Genomic DNA, 26,385 nt, shown 5'->3' on the forward strand with positions numbered 1-26,385 from the left:
TATATATATATTACCACATTTCAATATAATTTAAACTTTAACTAGATATGCTCTTTTCTTATACAGAACATTTCATCTTTATTTAAACATTTTAATCACAATTTGAATAATTATATAAATCTGAATTACTTTAACGCTGACTGTTCCAGCAATAATTCCATCAACAGTTGATTCCGTGAAGGGATCGAATTTTCTATCAGTTCTTCTCATGAAGTCTGGTTTTAAGAGATAACCACATCTACCATTGTACTCGAAAATTCCCAGATTGAGCTGCATTCCTAAGTCTACAAGTCAATGAGAAAAAAAAGAAAAGAATGATCACAATATAATCGACTAATTACGATAATGCAACCTAGCATAAAGTATTAATAATAAATGCGTAAAAACATAATAGAATATGAATTAAATGTAATTACTGATGAATGATGATACTACAGCACCCATCGATAAATTAATTTTTCCGAAATATTCTTAATGTAACCCTTTAAAAAAGATAGTTTAAGGAACACACATTTCAAATGGTATTGGAATAAGTAGCTTTTTGCATAAAGTTTGAAATTTACAGTACTAAATAAAACTAAAAAAAAGTTATTGTTAAATTTGTGCGAGGGCAGTATCTTATGAACTTATTCCTAATTCATTAACTCAATACCATACATATGTACAGAGCACAAAGTATAAAACGGAACACTCTAAATAGCTTTGATCTATCTGTTATATTTTCACGTACTAGGACTCATTGGTTCAAGGCTCTAACCATAAATATGGTAATTAATTAAAACGGACGGTATTTTAAGTTACAAAATCAGACAAAAAACATATTTTTTCTGACCAAACATGCCTTTTTTTCCCAATGGTTTCGATTCTTATCTCCGATATGGGGTTAATCGCAATCTGAGAAATATTGTCCCAATAGTTTAGTCAAGAGAGAAATTAGAAGTTTGAACCCCTTAATGTTAATTTCTCATCTAGCGGATTTCGCTGTAATTGGAAAAATTTTACACGTGTCGAAAATTTTTGCATAAATATAACGTGTTTGATGCTACTTGATTAAAAATTTTCATTAGCTTTAAGAATATGTAGATTCGAAATAACTGTCAGCATGTTTCTAGTGCTCAAAAATAGGCGCCAAATATCAAGACTTTCCAGATGTGAATGAGAAGAAACAAAACTGATTTGAAGTATAAAACGTAAAGATGATAATTAAAAATGTTAAATAAAGAGGAGAAACAAAACTAGAAAAACCTCAGTAGCCGAGAGAAAATAAAAACTATTCTTTCTCGACTACTGAGATTTTTCCAGTTTTGTTCAATAGCTTTTAAATAGTTAATACAAGAGAGAATATTATAGAATTTAAATATGCAGCTCTGTCTACTACCTAAATAGCTTCTCTCAGCTACTGATGTTTTTACAGTTTTGTTACTCACATTTATTTTCTATTTTTCGTTGTCAACTTTATGTTTCATATTTCAAATCACTTTTGCTTCTTTTTATTCACGTCTTGCAAGTCTTGAAAATAAGCACCCATTTTTGAGCGCTTGAAACTTGTTGACTGTTATTTCGAATCTGTATATTTTTGAAGCAAATAAAGTTTTTAAATCAAGTAATTTCTCACTGCTTCAGTTTTTTAGGATTATATATTTAACATTTGGTGTTATTGTCTAAACGAGAATGATTTTGTGGAATGACACACCCTTACAATTAGTGGTTTCATCACAAAGTGAAATATTTAGAATGAAATCTTTACATTAATTCTCTTTTTGAAAGTTTCAAGAAAAATCAAGTTTTTTTTAAAGAATTTAAATTGTAATAGATGAATTTATTTTTGCCATACATTAAACTAAAGCAGAATATCAGCGAACGGTCTTTTGCGAGTTGTTTTAATTGTTCCAGCGAGAGAAATATCCCCAAGCTACGCGCTCCGTGTGTTGTCCAATCAGACCATTTCATTATCATGTTAAAATTATGATTATTAAAATTGATTCGGCTTAGAATTGCAAATCAAATTTGATAATGATTTTGAAATCTATTGATTTGCGTTTAACATGTCATTCTTAGCAAAGTGAAATGCTCTAGTATTTTAATTAACATATGCCAATATTTATTCTCCTGTAAGGCATACATTGAAATTGATTTCATTTCGGCTTTAGATGTACCTTTCTGAGTTGAAATGAAATTATTACTTAATAAACTACCAAGTTTGTTGACACTAGCCCCATAGCCTGTCCATATTAGCCCCGTGAAATTAGGCTAAGTGAGGACAAAAACAAGACTAAGTGAGGATCTTTTTTAAAAATTCTGGAAAGCACTAAATAGCTTTGTTGTTCTAGATGTAAGTCCGAATCCAGATAATCGGTTAAATTATTCTTAAAAAATACTTCACGAGTTAAAAATTATATTCAACATGGTTTTTTGACAATTTTCAAGGAATGTCTACACTAACCCCCCCCTCTCCCTCTATAAATTTTTTCAATGAATATAAAAAAATGTAATTTTAAAATGCACAAGTTAAACGAAATTGGATGAATATTTCTTGTGAGATCAAATTTTAGTTATCTAACTTTTTTAAAATTTGATTCGACCGATTTCGTTTGAATTTTGCATTTTTCCACGATTGTATCAGTCGCTTGTCGAAGCCAATAGCCGTAGAGCATCTACAAAATCAAGACGAGAAAGATATTCAAAAAAGGTCCATCTCATGTCCTTCTTGCAATCAACAGCAATCAAGAAGATTGTTGGAGAAAGTATGCAGCTCTGTCTACTACCTAAATTAACTTTTAAGGTCTGCGCATTGGTCCGTATGGATTACAAGTACATGGGGGTAATTTTTATAAATATTTCTGATAATATCCATCTAGCTTCAATAGTGTCCTGAGTGTTCCCATAGCCAAACTGTTGAACACATTTTTTAAAATTGATGAAATTTAAATATTTCTATTCGATAATTGTCCATACACAATCCTTTAGCTCTAAAATCTGCTTGCACAGATCGCAAACTTTTATTAATGACATTTATTTTTATTCTTCTGAGCACTATTTTAGTAAAAATTCCACTGCATAAATTTAACAATGAAGTTCTTCGCCAGTTATCCATCAGATTACTTTTCTTTGGTAGTTTTATCTGAAAGCTTACGTCCCAGTCATTCGCCATATTTTCTGTTAAACATGTTAGCGAAAGCTGTAATTGCAATTTTTGAACTTTCACTCTCTTCGACTCTCTCAATCGTTATTACAATACTTTATAAATCTTCATGTTTTCTAGTCAATACGTTAATTTGCGATGCACCAACTTATTTTAGAACTTACTACTTAACCAGATAACACAGTTTAGTATTAATTAGTTAGATATTAATTAACTAAGTATTAATTAACTAGAAAACAAGCATTTTAAATACCTAACTCATTCTAATGCAGTAACTCCCTTTGCCCATTTGGTAGAATAAGTTTTAAATAAAAAATTTTCTTCGATTTGGTAGGGTTGAGAAAATTTAATGACACAGGATTGCTAGACTGAGCTAGTCATTAGGTTTGTTTAGATTTTTTTTTAACTAGAAATATTAATTTGCGTCAATTTAAGTTTAGTTGAAAAAGAAATATTTACTTTCATTTTTAAAAAATATCGAAATTTTTAATCTGAACGTAATTGAAAAGTTGATTTGTTTAAGATTGTTAACTAAACTGAAGGTAAAAATTTGAATAACTTCTTGAAATCTGTAGACAAGTACAGAAAGTATTTGCCTGATTCATAGATAAATTTAAGGTAAAAATTAAACAATAATTTTCCACACAGGGAAAAAAAATCTGCTAAAATTACCGTACTAAATAGGGATAACACTTGTGGCAAAACAACCATAATTCTGGTTAATAAAACAAAATATACGGTATAAGCCATGCATCCGGTAATTTTTTCCACTCATATGCTAACGTTTTACTAGAAATCTTTCTAGTTTTCAAAATTATAGTTTTTATTACCACACATTTAGTATCAAATACAAAATCGAAAAGTAAATTTGACCGAATAATGCTCTAATAATGCATAACCGACCCATGCTCTGAGGTAACAAGATAAAATTACCAAATTTTATCATATTTAATCTATATTATTTTATAATTTATCACCAGTATTTTTTATACAGTCTTATCTCATATTATAAAGCCATGTTTTACCTAAATCATTACTAGAGACTTTCAGTAAAATTTACTGAGTTTTTTGGTGCTCCCATGTAGCCAGAAATACTGTAATTTTACCACATTATGGTAATTTTGATCATTCTTTTACCCAAATCTAAAAATCCCGCATATTTAAAATTTTTTTTTTAATTTCTTTGTCCCTTCCAACAAGGCTATAAGCAAATAAATTTACACTATTTTGAGTAAAGCAATTCCGTGCAAACAATACTAACATACAATGTGAATGTGCATAATGAATTATTTCACAATTTTTTCTGGTTTAAAAGTTAAAAATACAATTTACAAACAATAAAATGGTCTATTTTTCAGTTCAAATCATAAATTTGTACAAAATAACCATATTATTGATAACAGTGTTTGCTAATAACTCTAATGTAGACCGTCAGAGAATTAGGCTTAATAAATGTCACTCCAATCCCATTGGTCAATATTTAAGATGATGGTCCTTGTGAACCTTCATGCGATGAGATAATTAGTTTGGTATTATCCAGCGAATAAATCTCTATTATAGTAACCAAGCTATAATCCGGAATGATTAAAGTACAATTCGTTCTCCTTCTATTCCAAAGCTATTCAGAAATAATGATAATGCTCTATTATATTAAATGCTTGAATATTGCATTACCCAACTGAGCTTTATAGTCTATGAATATTCAAGGTAGGTTTAATTAAATTTAATCAAGAGGAAGGCGTTTCTATGAAGTATAGTTTTCAAACTAAAGAAAGCAATTTATATATATATATACACTCTAAATAGCTTTGATCTATCTGTTATATTTTCACGTACTAGGACTCATTGGTTCAAGGCTCTAACCATAAATATGGTAATTAATTAAAACGGACGGTATTTTAAGTTACAAAATCAGACAAAAAACATATTTTTTCTGACCAAACATGCCTTTTTTTCCCAATGGTTTCGATTCTTATCTCCGATATGGGGTTAATCGCAATCTGAGAAATATTGTCCCAATAGTTTAGTCAAGAGAGAAATTAGAAGTTTGAACCCCTTAATGTTAATTTCTCATCTAGCGGATTTCGCTGTAATTGGAAAAATTTTACACGTGTCGAAAATTTTTGCATAAATATAACGTGTTTGATGCTACTTGATTAAAAATTTTCATTAGCTTTAAGAATATGTAGATTCGAAATAACTGTCAGCATGTTTCTAGTGCTCAAAAATAGGCGCCAAATATCAAGACTTTCCAGATGTGAATGAGAAGAAACAAAACTGATTTGAAGTATAAAACGTAAAGATGATAATTAAAAATGTTAAATAAAGAGGAGAAACAAAACTAGAAAAACCTCAGTAGCCGAGAGAAAATAAAAACTATTCTTTCTCGACTACTGAGATTTTTCCAGTTTTGTTCAATAGCTTTTAAATAGTTAATACAAGAGAGAATATTATAGAATTTAAATATGCAGCTCTGTCTACTACCTAAATAGCTTCTCTCAGCTACTGATGTTTTTACAGTTTTGTTACTCACATTTATTTTCTATTTTTCGTTGTCAACTTTATGTTTCATATTTCAAATCACTTTTGCTTCTTTTTATTCACGTCTTGCAAGTCTTGAAAATAAGCACCCATTTTTGAGCGCTTGAAACTTGTTGACTGTTATTTCGAATCTGTATATTTTTGAAGCAAATAAAGTTTTTAAATCAAGTAATTTCTCACTGCTTCAGTTTTTTAGGATTATATATTTAACATTTGGTGTTATTGTCTAAACGAGAATGATTTTGTGGAATGACACACCCTTACAATTAGTGGTTTCATCACAAAGTGAAATATTTAGAATGAAATCTTTACATTAATTCTCTTTTTGAAAGTTTCAAGAAAAATCAAGTTTTTTTTAAAGAATTTAAATTGTAATAGATGAATTTATTTTTGCCATACATTAAACTAAAGCAGAATATCAGCGAACGGTCTTTTGCGAGTTGTTTTAATTGTTCCAGCGAGAGAAATATCCCCAAGCTACGCGCTCCGTGTGTTGTCCAATCAGACCATTTCATTATCATGTTAAAATTATGATTATTAAAATTGATTCGGCTTAGAATTGCAAATCAAATTTGATAATGATTTTGAAATCTATTGATTTGCGTTTAACATGTCATTCTTAGCAAAGTGAAATGCTCTAGTATTTTAATTAACATATGCCAATATTTATTCTCCTGTAAGGCATACATTGAAATTGATTTCATTTCGGCTTTAGATGTACCTTTCTGAGTTGAAATGAAATTATTACTTAATAAACTACCAAGTTTGTTGACACTAGCCCCATAGCCTGTCCATATTAGCCCCGTGAAATTAGGCTAAGTGAGGACAAAAACAAGACTAAGTGAGGATCTTTTTTAAAAATTCTGGAAAGCACTAAATAGCTTTGTTGTTCTAGATGTAAGTCCGAATCCAGATAATCGGTTAAATTATTCTTAAAAAATACTTCACGAGTTAAAAATTATANAGAAGAATTTGCGATTATACAGAATGGCTGGTGAAGTCAAAATAAATAAATGAGTCAAATAAGTCAAACATTTGCATACCTAGCAATTCAAAAATTTTTCGATTATAATTAAATAATTTAATAAGAAATAGTAAATAATCATTAAAAAAAAATTTTCGATTTTTTTTTAACATAACATATTTTTTTTAAACATTTTTTTTCATAACAACAACGAAAGTTCCAAGAAAAATCAAATAGGTATGAATAGAAAAACATACTTTTTGCACTATTTCTGTATCTGTATAGACATACAAATTATAAAATTGTAAAACTGAGCAATTTGTAAAAACAATTATTCAAAAATATCTCCGTTTTTAAGAGCCGATATTACGAAAAATTATTACACAAATGTCGATTAGAACAAGATACATAATTCGGTATTTGATTAAAAGTTTATTGACGGTCAATTTGCTTTCTTACCCAATGATTGATAATTAAGAGCAACCATTTGACATCCAGCATTCCAGAAAACCTGAAAAAAATGCATGAGGATTATAAGTTTCTTGTTATAAAATAAATACAGAGTTCCAAAAAAGAGTTGAAAATTTTCAGAGAATTAATATTTAAAAGAGGTAAACAAAACAATGCGTCATTACAACACCATATGTCTTAATGAAGTGAAATCCATTTATTTATTTAATACAGATGGAACTATTTAAGCATAAATTTAAATATTTTCTTTGCATGATAAAAATATCTGGGCAGATTATACAATGAACTATTCAAATAGTTGATTATAGTGAAACTTAATTTTTTATAAATATGGATGAAGAAGGTGGAAGAGGAAATCGTGGTGAAAAAGTGATATGTTTAACCGCATTGATGAATTGAAGGCTGGAAAAAAAACGAAAAGTTTCTGTTAAGCTCGGTTAAGCTGTTTTACCTGTCACCATATTTTTACAGGAAACAAATTCACGTTGCTATGAAATGAGTCTCTATTTTTCCATTTAATTTTTACTTACTAAACTGTGGTGTTAAGCCAAGCATTGATTTTTATAATACAGTACCCAGATTTATTTATCGGGATTTACATACTATATATAACAGATATTGCATCTTGTTCCATGCATCTTGTTCAATACTATATATAACAGATGTGGCATCTCGATATTGCATATTGGATCAATATAGAACGCTAGCAGGAATACTAGGAGGGGAAAAATATGGAATACTAATAGAGGAGCAAATATGGATATTAGAAAAGAAGAAAATTTGGAATATTAGTATATCGCAATCTGAATGACAAACATGGTATATTAGCAAGGTGTTAAGTATGGAATACTAGCGAGGTGATAAATATGGTATACTAATAGGGGACCACATATGGAATAGTAGCAGGGTGACAAATATAAAATACCTGAGAGTGGCAAATAAGAGAAATTAACAGGGTGGAAAATATGAAGTATTAGAGGGACAAATAGGGAATTTTTGTAGAGAGACAAATAAGGAATTTTTGCAGAGAGACAAATAAGGATTCGTTCTAAATTTATGATAAAATAATCTCGAACAGTCTGTCAATCCAATTAACCATAAAGTTTACGGCAAAGAACATTTTTTACATTTTTGATTTCGAAACCATTTACATCTTATGTAGTTAAAAACCATTTACAGCTAGTATGGTATCAAAACTGCAAAACAGAAATTCAACTGGATATAGTTTAGCAGTTTTATGGTACTGACATCAATGCGGAAGTGACAGAATCGTTTTCTAACTATCAGGGGCAACAAATTTGGAAAATTCGGAACACTAGAAACTCTTCATGTGTTGAAGGAAATAAAGGAAATATCACAGTGGCAACGCTAAGAATCGAACACCCTTTTTATCAGCCATGAGATTGACAGATATGCCCTCTTGACTATAATATCTACCCTTCTGCCAGGAACAAAGTGACTTTATTAGGAGGCCTAGTAAGTGCGATATAATTTTGATTGTTTAACCGTATTAGTAAAAAACAGTTAATAAGCGGTTTTCTTACAATAAACAGTTTGAATACCATCTTATTTATTATTATTTGACTGTTTTATTTGAATATGGTAAAACAACAATTAAATAAATTGTTATTTAACCATTTTTCCGAGAAATTTCACACAATGAATGAGAGAATTGTAAATAAGAGAAACTAGCAGGGTGAGAAATATGAAAGGAACAAATAGGGAATTTCAACAGAGAGACAAATATGGTATCCTAGCAAAATATCAAATTAGGAGTATGAGAATAAAACGAAAAGCAATGAAATGATTTTTTATTTAGGCTTTTAAATTTAAAATGCCATTTTTGGTTTTACAGTGTAGCATTTTAACATTAGAGTTACATCTTTTAAGTAACTACTATAAATTATGATCAAAATTATCCAAATATTTTCTTAGTTTTACCTATTAAGCGAGTGAATTTATATTGTTTTGAAAATAAAATGTAGGGACAATTTATCATACTAAAGTATTTCGATAAAAATAATAATAATTGATTTCTATAATAAGAGAAGTATATTTTTAGAAACAATGTCTTTTTGCCCCTCTGAAGTAAGAAATGTTTTGACCTTAAAGCAGTGAGCATCAAATAAATACCAAGTCTGTAAAGCTTGAGCCAATTTATACGCCATTTCTTTTCTTTTAGTAAGAGTTTTCAAGTTATGTCACGTATATGAAAAATGAAGGAACTCATTGAAAAGAACATTTCTACAGCTTTCTAAGATACTTTAGTTCATATATAAAACTATTATTTTTGACACGTAATATTTTTTGTCTAGTTGAATTCTACAAGATAGACTTAAGTTTTACGAGTTATTGATTACTTTACTAGGATGTTACATTTATCTGTTTAAATATATGAAAAGTTCAAATATTAACTTATCATTTAAATTATTTTTTTTTCATCAGTAGATTTAAATTTAAAAAAAAAAGCTATTAAATTTTGCATACTTTAGTGCATTGTTAAAATTTTCATTCTAAAAATATAGTAAAATAATCGCCAGCCGTCTGTCCCACCAATTAAACGTAAAATTTACGGTAAGAAACAATTTTTTACCTTTTCGGTTTTGAAACGTTTAAAACTAATATGGTTAAAAAACCATGAATACAGCACTATTGATCTTTTAAAACATTTACAACTGGCATGGCTTCAAAACTGTAAAAAAGAAATTTAACTGAACATTGGAGCTAAGTTTTTCCTTGGGTAATGGACATTGGAATTAGGTTGTAATTGAGTTGTTGTTGAACCATGGAATGTGGTTTAATTAGTTTATCTGTTTGTTTCACCTAAAGTAAAAGATGGGAAATATACGACTTTTTTGTGTTAGGCAGCTTTACTGTGCTGCCATCTATGCGTGAATGAGTAATAATCATATTCTATTAGTCCTGGGTGACAAATTGGGGATTATAGAACACTGGAAACTCTTCCTGTGATGAAGGGAAGGTAGAAATCATTGCGGTGTCAACGCTGGGATTCGAACCCCCGTTCTATCGGTCATGAAATTGGCAGCATAGCCTTCTCGGCTATAATATGTACTGCGAGAAACTAAGTGACTTCATTAGGTGAGCCTAGTTGGTGCGTTAAACTTCTGATTGTTTAACCATATTAGTTGAAAGAAGTCCATAAACGGTTTTTCTCACAGTTAACAGTTCGAATAGCATTTTATTTACGGTTCTTTGACAGTTTTGTTTAAATATGGTAAAAGGACAATTAAATTAATCCTTATTTAACCATTTCTTCCGAGAAATTTCTAACAGTTTTCTAATATGAGACTATTTACTACATCTAAACATTTTAATTATATTTTTTATCAGCAGGTTTAAATAAAAAATCTCTTTATTTCTGCGTGCTTTGTTGTTCTCGTAATGCTAAATGTTACAAATTAAACATATATTTTTCAAACTGCTGATTACTTAACAAAAACGTTTTATTTATGTAGTAAAATACTAGAAGAATTTAAAATATTGCCTTTATCTGAGCATTTTATTTATCTTTTTTTATCAGAAGCTTTAAGTTAAAAGCTCTCATACCTTTGTATACTTTCATGTTCACGGGAAATTGAATGTTACAAATCCATCTTATATTTTTGTGTAACAAATTAAGTTACAAAATCTTTTTATTTATCTGGCAAAATATTAGAAATATTTAAGTTATTATCTTTATCACCCGAAAGTTTTAATTCATTTTAAATGGATTCTAAGTTAGATTGTTCTTTTAAAATTACACAAATGAGCATTAAAGTAATTTAAATATTAAAAGATGTATTGATCTTATTTTTTTAAAGTTTAAATTATTACATTCTAAATATATAGCAAAAAGAAGAAAATAGTTTCTGTAGTTTTTAACCAGTTCTTTTATTTAATGCTCATTTTTATTATTATTTTGATTAGTGTAAAAATTAGTTTTGTGAAGAATGAAGAAAATTTTTAATCGTAACAAATAAAATAGAAAAATATATTTTCAAGAATGAACCTTTAAAACAGAAATGAAAAACTACTATTGTAGAATAAAAAAGTTAGGAATTTAAAAAGACGTTAATTTTTCCGCAGTGCTGATAATCAATACATACTTCAAATGAAATTGATGAAAAAAATCAGTAAAAGGAAAAAAAAAACTGAAATAATTAACAAACAAAGGAAAAGCACAATATTGCACAATATACTGTTACACAATATTAAGAAAATTAAATAAAAACATTATGACGCAGAAGAATTATTTTATTACTGTATTAGGAATAAATTTAAACTGACATTCCGTGCATTTGCATATGTTTCGAACAAACAAAGGGGTGAGGAACTAAATTATGATAATTGTTATATTGATTTTGTAAAATAGATAAAAAATATCAATAAAAAGGAAAAAAAAGAAATGAATAGAGAAAGAGTAAAGCGCAAGAAAAAAGCGCAACTAATTACACAATGATTAGAAAAATAAATGAAAATGAATAAAAATCGAGAAGAAATTTTATTTTATACTAAACAAGTATTACGAACAGATATTAAATGAAAGTCGGTGTGCATATTTTTGTATGTGAATATGTGCATATTTATAATATATTTATTCTAGTCCATGAACTATCATTTTAAAATCCATTTCGTTCGGTCTCGAAAAGTAACGCGTGGAATTTATTCTCAGTTTTTATGATTTTATTTTCTGCTGCAAGTATAATACTAAAATTCTCTTTGTTACACTCTAAAGTGTTAGTTATTTCATAAAATGTTCTTTCGTGGGATAAAACATTTATTTTTTAGGAGTTTATGCTTCGAAAATATTATTTTATACCACAACATTATGCACTAGTTATCTTACCTTGTAATAAAAATCAAATTTTTCATTTTAAAATGGTACATTTTTATTTAATATAAAATGGTTTAATAATAGATTACTGAGATTTAATAATAGTCTATTGTTGATGATTACCTTTATTTAAATTGCCATTGCTCTGTTCAAATCTTTATTCTAAAATTACGGCACAATAACTGGAAACAGTCTGTCTATCCAATTAACCATAAAGTTTACAGTCAGAAACATTTTTTTATCTTTACGGTTTTGAAATCGTTTACAACTAGTATGGTTAAGAAACCGTGATTACAAAACTATATGGTTTCGTAATTATTTGCACATAGCATGACTTCGAAACCGTAAATTTAACTGGCTTTTAGAGTTAGGTTACGTCAGGCTTTTCGTGTTATATAATGGAAACCGAAGTTAGGTTGTGGTTGAGTTGTGTTTTGTTAAATTAACTGGAGAATTTGGTTTAAATGGTTTAACTGGCAGTTTCCATCTATATTGAGAGACATGGGAAATAATAGATTTTATGTGTTAAGCGGTTCTCCGGTGCTCCCATCTGTGCATGAATGAGTGTTTCGTATTCCAATATTTAAGATTATCAATTAAGTGTAGGTCATTAGAAAATATTCATGGGTAGAAGGAATTTAAGAAATGTGGTGGTGTAAACGCTGGGATTCAAACCCCCGTCCAACCAATCATGAAATTGACAGATTAGTTACAGTTCACTGCTTAAATACCTTCTTTTTTATAGCTATTTTACTAGTTTGGCTTATAATTGTTTGGTCTATACAATTATTTTTCCGAAATATTCTAACAGAGTGAGTTAATATTGATTTAAGAAATCACTGTCGATAAGTATCGATCGAAACAAAATCGATAAATATCGATTTTAATGATGGATACAGCTATATTTTTAGTACTGCGATAACTGCTAATTGAGTTGGTATAGGTTGCAAAATATTTTATATGATTATACAATATGACAACTAATTGCTTTCTTAGATACAAAATATAGACTTTAATTATCGAAACTACTACTGATACAAACTATTTATTATAATATACTCTTTGTCTCATAATTGCTGTCTGGTATGTTATCCTATCTTATCTAATAATAATTTTTTCATACCAATAATTCGCTAATAGCGTTAATACCGGAGCAATAATTGTGTAGCAGCGTTAATACAGGCAAAAAAAAAAAAAATAAAGATCAAGTTAGTAAGTATGAACTGTCCAGTTTTCATAGATGAGATATTTGAATTACGATATAGTCTGGAAATACACGTCAAAACTTTGGAGGTCTTTTTTTTTTGTATAAAAGTAAATCATTTTTACCAGTTAAAATGCAAATTTTAATTATTTTTGGATATTTTTAGCTAGTTTGAGTATTTTTAGAAAAGCATTATGCACGTTATAAACTTGGTGCTCAATTGAAATACTTCGCGCTTACTTGGTTAGTGGTAAGATTGCTTTTTGAGTGTGGTGACCTAGGTGATCACACAGGGTCATTACTATTTAGGACCACCGAAAAATCAGTCTAAATCATAACTTCAATGAAGTTTATAAAATTGTATAATTAAATTAATTAACAAAATAAATTTATTTATTTGTAATATCTTATTATTAACAGTTTTAGTTCCTAACCCAAGATTCATCTACCACTGAAAATATTTTACGTCACCACTGTGGTCGGTGTAAACTGAATGCAGAATTGGTATCGACCAGCCATCGCTGGGAGTCGAACCCGGTTCACCTCATTGAACGCTCTATCCCCTGAGCTATCACGGCTCATATAAACTCTTTCGATTCATTCATTTCCATTACTTCATTATTTTATTACCGCTATTTGGCACTATTTATGAATAAAAGATGAGCCTACAAAACAACTCCAAAATCGCATATTCAATGACAAAACTATCAATGTTTATCAGTATTTTTTATTATTCAGAATTATAATTTTGCAGAATGAAGAGCTATTACTTTTCTCCGTATCGTCGTTGAAAATATTATCGAAAATAATACATTATTAAACAAAATTAACATTAAAAAAAATCATACCTGAGGCATATAGTTGCTGGAATCCACCCTTGTACCTTTAGGATATATCCGACTCAGCTGCCTTTTGTTATAACTATACGAGAGTTAACGAAGTTAAGTAAGGCATAGACTAAGAAGAAAGAAAATTAATGCATTTGAATATGTCGAGTTTAATTTGAGATAATTAAATCTTATTTGCAGACAATAGGATATGTAGCAAAAAAAATATTACTTAATAATATATATTTTCTAGAACTAAAATAATCATTTTAAGAGATGCAATACATCTAATTTCAAGATTAAATTAAGTTAGCTCAATCTTCTTTTTATTTTACATAATAGGAATAGTTATGCAAAATTTGTAAAAAAAAAAAAATATTTTTAAACTCTTTTTGATAATAATAATTTATTATAATTTTTATTTTGAGCTACTGCACTGCAACATTTACTGTGAGAGAAAAAGTATGGTAAAAACCACCCGAATATGGTAAAATTTACCACCGTGTTTCTGGCTCTAGGAGAACACTATAAAGCTCGGTAACCAAATTATAAATTTGGTCATTCATAAATTAAAACAATTCATAAATTAAAATCATAAATCATAAAAAATCAACTTTTACCAAAGATCTTTGGTAATGATTTTTCTAAAAATGACAGTAAAATATGGTTTTTATAATATGCTTTTAAATTTGGTAAATGTGGTAAAATTAGGTAATTTTTTTCATGTCCAGTTAAATTTACTTTTCAGTATTTTTATATTATAAATGTGTAGTAATAAAGACCATAATTTTGAAAACTAGAATTACCAATAGACCGTTACCATATAAATGAAAAATTACCAAATGAATGGTTTAAATACCGTTTTATATCCCGGGATGTCTTTATGAGAAACGTCATTACCATACGGTAGGGTAATTTTATAAGAATTATTTTATCCATGCAAACAGTAGTTCTATAATTTAGTATTCTAAATGCTTATTGTTTGATCGATTATTGGAATTATTAGTTGATTTAAGAACATAAGCTAATATTTAAATGCATTTTTCACGATAATTTAATTTCGGAACTAAGTAACTTTCATGCAAACAAACAATAAAATGTTGCAATATATTAGCAAATAGCTTGGAAAAAAGTCAAAAGTGTTTCTTTTTGAATTTTGGTATACTATACAAGTTTGATTGTTAAGTTTGATAGCTATATTAGTCTACTTTAGAAAATACCATCTTGTTTGTTGTATCAAAATTTTGAAACAAAAATGTAAAATTGATTCGTGGAACTTATTTAAAGACGTTTTTGCGTTTTTTTAGAAGTTAAAGTATTGATAATGCAAAAGTTACCATCAAAAATTCAATTCAAAATATAAATCTGTGTTTTCCTTCCGTATATATATTTTTTAATGAACTTTGGTGTGAAGTAGTGGCAACTTACATTTGCAGTCACTACAGAAGAATAAGTTCCATAAAAGCTCATATTTATGAGCTCCTAGAGAAATTCAATGAGTTAACTTACAATAACCCTATCTATCTTATCATCTTTACTCAGCAGCATTAACTAAGAATCACTTTATCTATCTTATCACCCTAATTTAGCGTCAACTTATTATCACCCTATCTATCTTATCGTCCTAACTTAGCAGCATCAACTTAGAATCTTATCACCCTAGCTTAGTGGCATTAGCTTATGACCACCCTATCTATATGCGATATCTATCCTATTGCGCATAATAAAAAATATGGGATACCTTCATAACTTTTAATCCTTTGATCAAATGCATACTAAAATGTAACTTAGTCTGACCATAAATATTTTGAATATTTGTATCTTGGTGAGGTCGCTGCTCTGGGCGAGCGGCCCCCAATCTACATCACATCAACCAGGGTTTTCCCTGGAGTTACTTCTGCCACCCTTGCCCATTTTTCCGACGTGTTGCCATGGATCGCCACCAAGCCTACCTTTTTGAATCCTCTCTTTCTTTTGCTGAGAGGTCACGTGCGCGCACTTAGAGTCGACAGTATTCTCCAGATGACCCCTGACCGGGGCGGGACGGGGTTAAGCTTTGATGATTTTGAATATTTGAAAAGACTATATTTTGAGTCAAACTTATGCATTACTTTCGAATCATTAAAATCTCGTTTAAATATGTGAAAATCCGATCACTAGCCCAAAGGGTAGTAAGGTGTTCTGCTCTTTATTTCGATCCTAGTACACACTATGAAGTAACCATTATATTTTTTAAGTCCATTAATTTTTTTTGAAATAAATTCAAATAAATAAATAAATATATGAGTTTCACATCAATAATCTTTTCATGAAATTATATTTTGAGTTTACATCTGTAAAAGGAAGACAAAAAAACAAAAAAAAACAACAACATTAGAAACGAGTTAGAATGAATCTAGCTACTAGAGATTTTTCATTTTAGAATATGACAATTCAACATAAAATCTAAATATGAAAGGATACTTGACGAATTCTACTGGATGTTCTTTGAGCAAATTAGTTGCATGGGTTTCAACAAATGATGATACTTCATAACTCCTGTTCCGCCCTATAATAACATTTCAATTATTGAAATATAAGCTTTGAACTGTTCATTATGATTTATGTTTTTCTAACAGGTTGAGGAAGAATCCTATTTTAAGCATTTTTTTCTTTTGAATTAATCTTAAATCTACCTATTTCTTTTTTAAAGTGTTAAATCATGCATTTTTTTATACACTAAAAAGTACTGCATTCTTGGTTTTATTGTTGTTCCATTTTACTTAAAAAATGCATTTTCAGTTTTTAATATTATTATTATTTTACTAAAATTTTGAAATGGCATTCAGGTATAAACATAGAATTGAAAAGCGATTTCGGAGTTACAAGGTAGATTAAGTTCCTTTAATTTAGAGTTTTATTAAACCAAAGAAGCTTTCTTTGAAACACAAATTTCAAGAGCTGAAGATTAAAATAAACTACATGCTCTATAACTTGCTGTTTTAAGTAAAAAGTATATTAAAAAGTTAGATTCTGATATATCATCAAATTATGTATATTTTGAAAAAGAGAAGATAAGCTAATGAGATTAAAAACAAAATTATTTAATAATCATTATTTTTATTTTTCTTAAATTTTCCTTTTTAACATTAAGAATTATGAATCAAAGTCAATTAGGAATTCTTAAATAATGACAATAGAAAGATAAAACAAAGTTTAAATATACTAGGCACTTTTACTCTAAACATTCAAATGACCTTTTGTCCTAAAGAAAGTTTTCAATTTAACGATGTTTAGAAAGTTGGTAATTGTTTTCCTGTATTTATAGTCAAAGTAAAAATTTAAATTTTACAAACTGCTTTTTAAATATTTCTATTTGTATATGGAATGGAAAAAGGAGTTAAAAATGTGCTTTATTTCTTTAAAATGCCTTCATTTCCGCCATTAAATATCAAAAACTGGTATTTATCAAATAATTTATATGCCAATTTTCATCTATGTTTTTTAGTGAAATCTTGACTCAAAAAACAAGCTCCGTAATTTATCTATGAAAATTAAACACCTATTCATAGAAGAATTTTCTTCACGGGGAAAAACTTACTTTCGGCATACTCAAAAGAATGAAATCTAACAGGCTGTACATAGTTAACTAGAGCTGACATTTCTGCCCCAGCCTCAGACTCTCGAGCTCTATCCTAGGAAAACAAAAAACAAAAAATTAAAATGAAAAACTCTTAGTTTTCATACTTGGTTTAGATAATTAATGTCAATAATTTCTACTATGCTTTAACTTATAAATAAGATTAGCAAATATAATTTACTATGATTTCATATTTTCTGTGTTTAACTATATACTGCCAAGTTCAATTATCAATCCTTAATATATAGTATTAAAGTTAAAAAGAAAATGGTCAGGTGATGGAAACATATTTTCCAAAAATATGGTAGAAAATATTTTATGGGCGTAATTAAATTTGATATTTTATTGTTTTACTAAAGTTGAAAATATTTTATTTTGCGCGTAAAACACGATTAAAAAAATATTAGAAGTATGGAATATACAGTCTTTATTCTATTTGCAAATAAGTTTTAATTTTCTTTTTACTTAATATTTTAATTTATTTGTCAAATTTTTATTTTATATTTCCTTTAGGAAATTCCTATTTGCTAACAAATTTAAATTCTCTGAGTACAGTCTTTCCTACGCTGTAAGAATTCCTAGATAAAATTTTTTAATCGGAAACACGAGCACTCAAGGTCTGGGTACTTTTTACAGTAAAATTCATTTTTAGAGGAAAATATAAAAGAACAAAAAATCTTCTATACAGTAATTTTTACAGTGGCAATTGCCTTAAAATCACTTTACTAAATAAATATTAGCGCAAAATTGTGCTATCTGTAAAAAATTCCAGTAAGAAATACCGCACTCTGGGTACCAGTACTTTTTACAGTAAATTCATTTTTAGCGGAACATGTTAGAGAAAAAAACATCCTATGTATAGTGAATTTTATACTAATAATTACCAAAAAATCACTAAATCAATTTAATTAAATAAATATTACTGTAAAAATTGTGATAGAGTAATTTTGGGTGCATCATCTGTAAAATCCATTTTTTTACAGATGCTGCACCCTAAGTGCCGGTATCTTATACCATAATTTGATCCGCAATTTCTTACAGTGTATTTTTACCGAAATTTACAGGAAAGGGAAAAATTTGCTCGTGAAATCCGTTCCTTGAATCTATTGACTACGACAATGGCGAGTCAAATTTCTGCAAATTTTACTACATCAGCAGAAATAGTGAGTAATAGTACAGTAATTTTGGGTGCATCATCTGTAAAATCCATTTTGTTACAGATGCTGCACCCAAAGTGCCGGTACCATAATTTGACTACGACAATGGCGAGTCAAATTTCTGCAAATTTTACTGCATCAGCAGAAATAGTGAGTAATAGTACAGTAATTTTGGGTGCATCATCTGTAAAATCCATTTTTTTACAGATGCTGTACCCAAAGTGCCGGTATCTTGTACCATAATTTGATCCGCAATTTCTTACAGTGTATTTTTACCGAAATACCCAGGAAAGGGAAAAATTTGCTCGTGAAATCCATTCCTTGAATCTATTGACTTCGACAATGGTGAGTCAAATTTCTGCAAATTTTACTACATCAGCAGAAATAGTGAAAATATAAATCTCATCCGATCAACTGAACTGCTGAGTCATCCAACTTACCTCTTCAGCTCCTTCAATGACTTCCGGCTCTTCTTCGTCGGATCCTATATCTGTATCAGATTCTTCGGCTCCATCTATCTTATCCTCTGTTCCACCTCCAGGATCATTCTCATCTCCTGATATAGGACTACTAACAGAAGAGCTTTTTACGCGTTCTGGTGTAAGTGGTTGATCGTCTCTACCCACGGAAGATTTGGGTGTTCGGTCTGGTGCTGCAAAGTGAATAGAACGTATAAGTATACAATATATCATCTGCGCATTAAAAAGAGTAAATGAAATAAAATGTATGGGCTTGCAAAATATCTTATGAGCTAGAAATAAAAGTAATGGCAGTGAAACTTATGCATAAAAGAATGATGATACCCATCCCTCTGATCTGAATCAGATGAGATCAATGAGCTCGTTCACTTTAAATACCTCCAAAACATGACAGTTCTTTCAGGAGGTACTAAGATAACGCAGTTAATCAGATTATTCAAAATAGCTTCTGCTTTACTATACCCAGTGCAAATCTGAAGTGTCTTAGTATCATGGGAAAATTTGAGGGTTTAGACAGTCGAGTTAAAAAAAAAACTTATGGGATAAAGAAATGTATTATACGAGCTAGAAAATTAAAGAAAGGATGACGGAAAAGATACAAAATCACAAAAAGAAAAAAAAAATTCGTTACTTCTTATTATTACGCCTGGCGAGTCTTGAAATTGGGTACCTATGTTTGAACACCTCAAACATGTGCACTGTAATTTTCCATTTATGTGCACTGTGCACATGTGCACTGTAATTTTCAATTTTCAAAAAAAAAATTTTTTTTTGATATTTAAGAAACCTAGAATATCGTTTACACTTCTTGGTGTAATGTAGCCACCACCTGGTTTGTTACACAGCAAGACAAAAAGTAAGACACAGTAAGACAATTATAGTAAGATATGATGCACATAAGAATCAGTAAAGTTACTTTTACGATGCACATAAGAATCAGTAAAGTTACTTTTACGATGCAATATAAAGCAAGTATCTTAAATTTAAGATACGTATATAGAATATTTCTTAAACAAAATGAGTTTGTTAATAAAATATAGATACAGCACAGACAGAATATTGACATGGATTTGAACTAAGCCTAACAAAGCAGAAGCAGATATAAATTAAATATTATAGGATTATTTTAAATAGCTCACAGGTATTTAAAAATTAACACTTAATTATCCGTTATTACTCACCTAAAAACTCCCATACATATTTCAATGGCAAACCTTTGATGCAAAAGATACAAATTACATTAAAAAAAACTCGGGCTAATTTCATGGTTAATAATTAGAACAGAAGTTAACTAATTTCCTTTCAATTTGTAGCTTTTTGTCTACTATTTTAATTATATCTCTTAGTTTACGTATTGTATTGTGGCATTTTTTACAATGTAAAGCAAAGATTTGCTATTTTAGAATTATTTAAGCGAGGGTATAACGACAGAGGGGAATTTTTTGTTCGCGCAAAAGAAAAAAAAACAGACTACGCTGAATAACTTTTCATCTAATGATCGGATCTGTACGTTCTAGGACTCAATTTTAACGACTGGAGAGGGTGACTTCAAATATGCTAACTAACCTCAAATATGCTAATAAACAAACTAATGTGCAGATGATATTTAAAGTTGAGAAATCTGACACAAAAACGTACTTTCTCTTAATAAACATAACTTTTTTTTCCAACGGATTTGGATTTCTGACCCCCAAAATTTAGGGGTAGCCGCAATCTGGGAAATATGGTCCAGATAGTTATGTCTGGAGGGTACTCCAAAGCTTGGATCCTTTAATGTTAATTTTACTTTTTGCCAATTTCGCCGTATCTCGAGAACTTTATAAGCGAATTAAAAAAAAAAATTGCAGATAATTATAAAATTTGTTTATCAAAAGATAAGTCGATGTAAAAATAACTTTTAGTAAATGTTTATTATTATTTTATTTAAGAACGGTCGAAAAATTTTTGCATAATTTTAAATAATTTTAGTTTTTGCATCATTTTGAAGAACTTAATTTAACATGACGAAATCCAAAATTTGAGAAAAATCGGTTGAATAGTTCATGAGAAATTGAATTTCAAAAAGTCACATATTTAAAATTCGATTCAACAGGAACTATTCAACTCAAAATCTGCATTGTGCCATGAGAAATTTATATTCTTTAAAATGATGTAAAAAATTTTATACCATAGAATTCAAAAATTTTCAGACCATTATTAAAGACTCATTCTTTATGTGAATTTATTTATAAGTTAAAGTCTAGTAATATTATTTGTTGTACTTTGTTAATTTATTCATTTTTAATAAAGTTACAATAAATACTGTCCGTCTGTTTCTTTTTTTTGCCGCACTCTGTATTTTATAGCAGCTTTGAAGAAAACAACAAACTCATGACAACACTTACTTGGTAAAGACAAACAAAATGTTCCAACATTGGTTCAAAATGTGCCAACATTGGTGCTTTCGGAAGTGAAAATAATTTAATGCGTATTTAATTGCAAACGTATCGAAAATAAAATATATAAAAAAAACTAGTAATCCTACTTAATTGAACCGCTATGGCTCAGGGGATCGAGAGTTCGCCTTTCAACTAGGTGAACTGGGTTCAAATCCCAGTCGATACGAACTCCGCATCCGGCTTGCACCGATCACAGTGCTGACATGAAATATCCTCAGTGGTAGACGGGTCATGGGTTAGAGTCCCCTTACTGTCAGGCTAACTGTGGGAGGTTCTCATGGTCTTCCTCTCCATGTAACGCAAATGCGGGTTAGTTCCATCAAAAAGTCCTTCACGAAGGCAAATATCCCCCAATACTTGATTCAGGAGTTCCTTTGTCTTCTGGATTGGGTTCAAAGTCACAAGGCTACGTAGTTGAACATTAGCAGTCGTAAACCCGAAAATTGGGTCGGCTGTTCAACGACGGTTATAAAATTATAAAAAAATAAACCTACTTAACGAATTTATGAAATATCATTCAGAACTTATATGAAAATAAGTGTAATTGTCATTATTGATTATTTGGGACCTTAAATCCTATCAACTTTTATTTATTTGCACTTGGAATGAAATGGAATTTTTATATGAATATTAAAAAAATTTTCTATTTTTATTTAAGGATTTTAAAATGCTTATTAATTGTAAGTCGCATTTTTTATATGTATTTTTTATTTAATCATTATTCGTTTAAGTTCTTTTTATTATTTTTTTTCAAACACTTAACTTGGAATCTCTTCAGAACTACTTTTCTAAACTTGGTGTCAAAATGAAATTTCGGAAAAAAAGTTTATTGGATTTCCGTATTTTTTCCGCAGCCGAGAGCGGTCGATTTTTATTCGATTTCGTTCGCCATTCCACTGAAATGTACTTTCGAAGTCTGGAATTCGAATTTCGATACAATAATGCTTTCAAATCAGAACTCTGTTAGTGAGGTGATATTTATTATCATAATGTAAAAAACGATTTTCTCCCACTTTCGCCCCGAATTCAGACCAAATAATCAATACTTAAAAATAAATATTTTTTCTGTGTCAAACACTCTGAATTTTAACGATTAAATGATAAAATATTCGATCATTCTATTCTCAATAGTATTTTTTTTAAAAAGAAACAAAACTTTATTGAAAACTTTGTGTTTAACTATTACAATAGTATATAAAGTCTTTCCACATTTAAAAGTTCTCCAAAAATGTTTAAACTATAATCATTCTACTAGTAAGATTTTTATGCGATATATTATTTACTATAATTTCATGATGTTTATAATTTTTGAAATTAGAATATCAAAATAAATAAATTAATAAATTTTATTTTATTTCCTTTTTGCTTCTTTTCACTTATTAAAAATAAAAACAAATGAAGTATACGCATTGAGGGTCGTTAATTAATATTTAAATGAGTTATAAACAAAAATGCTTTCTAAATCTAAGAAAACACTGTTCAGGAAAAAGAAAACAATAAATTGTTTGCTGAAGAAAACAGAGATATGAGTTAACACCTTAACGATCGGTTAATTTTCAAGAAAACGGTCATAAAAGTGCCTATTTTCTTGGCTTTTGTACTTGTATTACGTATTTGATTAGTACTGACATCTAGTTCAAAATAAACTAACTATCTACAATTGCCTTAAAAATATCCAGGTACTGCCATCTGGTGTGTAAAATGAGAAATAAAATGTTTTCTGGGCAAAAGAAATAAACTAGTTTTATTGTTATTGCCGAGTTACAGCTGAACACTCCAGCCCGTCAATATCACGGGAACGAGAAATAGAGGGCAAAACCTCACCCCGTCAGTTTCACGGGAGTGAGAAGGACAATTTATTAAAAGACAATTATTAAAATTTCCTTCAATTTTCACCCATGAATTAAACTAGTTTTGATGCTTATTACATTCACTTACCCAGCTGAGATTTATCAGATTTCGTTAGCATTTTAGTATTTTCCTCGCTTAATGTAATAGTTTACGTAAACCTTTCGTTTTTCTTTTTGATGAGGATTCTAAAAAAGCACATTAAGGTGGTCTTAACAGAATACTTGTATATAATTTATAAGTTGCAGTTAAAAATTCGTCAGTGGAATAAGTACTCTAAGGCGTATCACTAAACTTTTTAAAAAATAAAACTTAAGGTTCATTAAAGTTTAAATCTTCAACTTTTTCGTTGGTTAAACTAAAGTAAAATAAAGAATTGCATAAATATTGAAGATCATGAGTGTGAATTAACTAGGTAACAAAGAATTACTTCTGAGTAACTAATGCTAATTATTACTAAGTTCTAGTAGCATTCCGTTTTTCATATTTTAAGATTCAACAAGTACAAGCATAAATCGGTATTATGAGGTCGAAAATCTGATAGAATGAATTATTGTATCAATTTTTGTAAGCTGTTTTACCGAAATTTTAATTTTTTTCTCTATTATTAATACCACTGTTAGTTATATAGTTTCATATATTAAATATTTTGTATGTAGCGATTTTATTTAGACAACTTTAATGATTCAAATAATTTACTGTAAGTTTGTTTTCACTTTTTTTACAAAATTCAGATGTTTTCTTAGATATTGATATCAAAAGTTAAATAACCTCCAACCGATATCAAACAATAACATCTATCAACTTCTTTGAGTGATATGATATCCTTATAAATTAAATACTAACAAACACAACCAAACATTAAATAAAATATTGTTAAACTAATTAAATATTGGTAAACTTGTATTTGTTTTATTGAAAATTCATTCAACCATATGAGCAATTAGAACAAGCTATAATCAAGCTCGCTTTAATATCAAGTTAATTCCTTATGGATGAATATTACTCCATAACTTCTTCAAGTGAGAAAAACGTACGGAATAAGGGTTTGTAGCAAGTAGAATTTTTTGATTTCAGGTTTTGGAAATCGAAAATAATGCATTCATAATTATTTCAGTTTTTACGGTTGGTCGATTTCTGTAATGTTTTTATTTTATATTATTACATTCATTATTTTTTTTTAATAGTTAGAGGAGATATTTTTTCCCTCAACAATTCCAGTTTATCTTGTTATTGGCAATAATAAACAGTGATTATTGATTATAATCACACATTTTGATGAATGTGGCAAAAATGCACATTAATCTCATTGCCCGGTATTCCTTACGCTAGGGATTTTCACGGGTAAGGGCTATTTCCCGGAATTATCTACAAACATTTTCGTAATCTAGCCTAAATCTAAAATTCGTTGCTATTTTCAAGCAAAACAAAAAATATTCCGACTATTTAAAAAATTTTAAAAGATAAATAGAAATTAATTAAAAAATCTCTATTCCATGGTTAGAAATGCTGTCGAATGCTCTATTATTCTTGTTTTTAGAAATGAAATGTTTTATTTTGAATTTCAAAATTCTTAGAAAGAAAAATACAGGTATGTTTCCAAAATAAATGGTATAATTCACTACTAATAAAAGCTCATGGAGCTAATAAATAGAGCTTGGAATTAAAACTTATGCTACTCGATTTCGTTGCTCGTAAAAGCATATCTATAATGCAATAAAAACTTTAAAAAAATAGTTACATGAAAAATATTGAAATTACAAAACGTTACCTCTAGGAAAATGCTTCTTTTTATTTTTAATAATAATTTTCCGTACCAATTGATGAGGAGATGGCAGCAGCTGTCCAGGATTCAACTGAAAAATAAGTACATAGATTAGAATTGGCATTCAATGTGATGCGAAAATTTAATGAATCTAGTAATTAGTTTTCCAGGAAATTGCTCTTACAAACTTAGATTCCCCGAAGAAGATCAAAGTTACTAATTTGGAGTTTTGGAGTTACAATCTTCATGATTACATAAACCAATAATTTGTTTTCTTTTAGAGTCATTTTAAGTTGGTATTAGAACTGTAATACATAAAAATAATGATTCCGTTTTAAAATTGAAGTGAAGTTTCGAGAATTTTCAGTTCTTATAATTATATCCATGGTCATTAAAGTGGATTTAGAACTTATACTTTCTTGGAACTATTTTAAAGAAAGTTTTGTATTGAGATAATAAGGATTAGATTTTTATTTTCTAAAATTTCGCTCCCTATATAAATTAAATAGAAAAATATATATCAGGATATTTTAATGCATTGACATTATGTTGAGTTTACTATAGATGTATAGATGTTCTAACTCTTTTGAAATTCAACTTCTCAGGAACTGATTTCGCTCAAATTCTTTATTTTGAAACTTTTTTTGCTGGAATTCATTTATCCAAAAATAATTCCATACAAAAAATAACTTTTATGAAATATTTAATATTTTTTTATCATTTTATTTAATAATAGTCTCACAACGTTTGAATTATAAAGTGCACAATTTTTTTACATCATTTAAAATGTAGTTTTTCATGGAAAATACAGAAATTTGAGCGAAATCAGTCGAATTATTCCTTAGAAATCAAATTTTAGGAATACAACTTTGCACTACTTGATTTTGTGTGCAGAAATTTTCCAATTCGGTGAAAAAATTCCAGAAATATAGCCAAATACGCGAAACGAAAAATTAACATCAAGAGGTTCAAATTTTGGACCGCTCTTTTGATCAAACTATCAGGACCATATTAACCTGAAGTAGTTTGTTTGCATTTTCATGTTTTGAAAACATTTTTTTAGTATTTGAGACTTAATGGTTTATTCTAGGTTTAC

At 28.8% G+C, this 26,385-nt stretch overlaps 1 protein-coding gene across 2 annotated transcripts in view; it reads right to left on the reverse strand.

Moving 5' to 3' along the window:
• The window catches only part of LOC107456656 (1-phosphatidylinositol 4,5-bisphosphate phosphodiesterase classes I and II), a 363,608-nt gene that overhangs the window by 34,800 nt on the left and 302,423 nt on the right, over window positions 1-26,385 (reverse strand). For both annotated transcript variants that reach the window (XM_016074583.3, XM_016074582.3), the window contains exons 13-19: window positions 25,296-25,380; window positions 19,200-19,411; window positions 17,564-17,657; window positions 16,447-16,531; window positions 14,005-14,077; window positions 7,107-7,158; window positions 130-284 (exon numbers count right to left, since the gene is read on the reverse strand). In XM_016074583.3, the coding sequence (XP_015930069.1) occupies window positions 130-284; window positions 7,107-7,158; window positions 14,005-14,077; window positions 16,447-16,531; window positions 17,564-17,657; window positions 19,200-19,411; window positions 25,296-25,380 (756 nt within the window). The remainder of the gene's footprint in view (window positions 1-129; window positions 285-7,106; window positions 7,159-14,004; window positions 14,078-16,446; window positions 16,532-17,563; window positions 17,658-19,199; window positions 19,412-25,295; window positions 25,381-26,385) is intronic.

Source organism: Parasteatoda tepidariorum, chromosome 5 (assembly GCF_043381705.1).
Source record: "Parasteatoda tepidariorum isolate YZ-2023 chromosome 5, CAS_Ptep_4.0, whole genome shotgun sequence".
In the NCBI taxonomy this organism is placed as follows: Eukaryota; Metazoa; Arthropoda; class Arachnida; order Araneae; family Theridiidae; genus Parasteatoda; species Parasteatoda tepidariorum.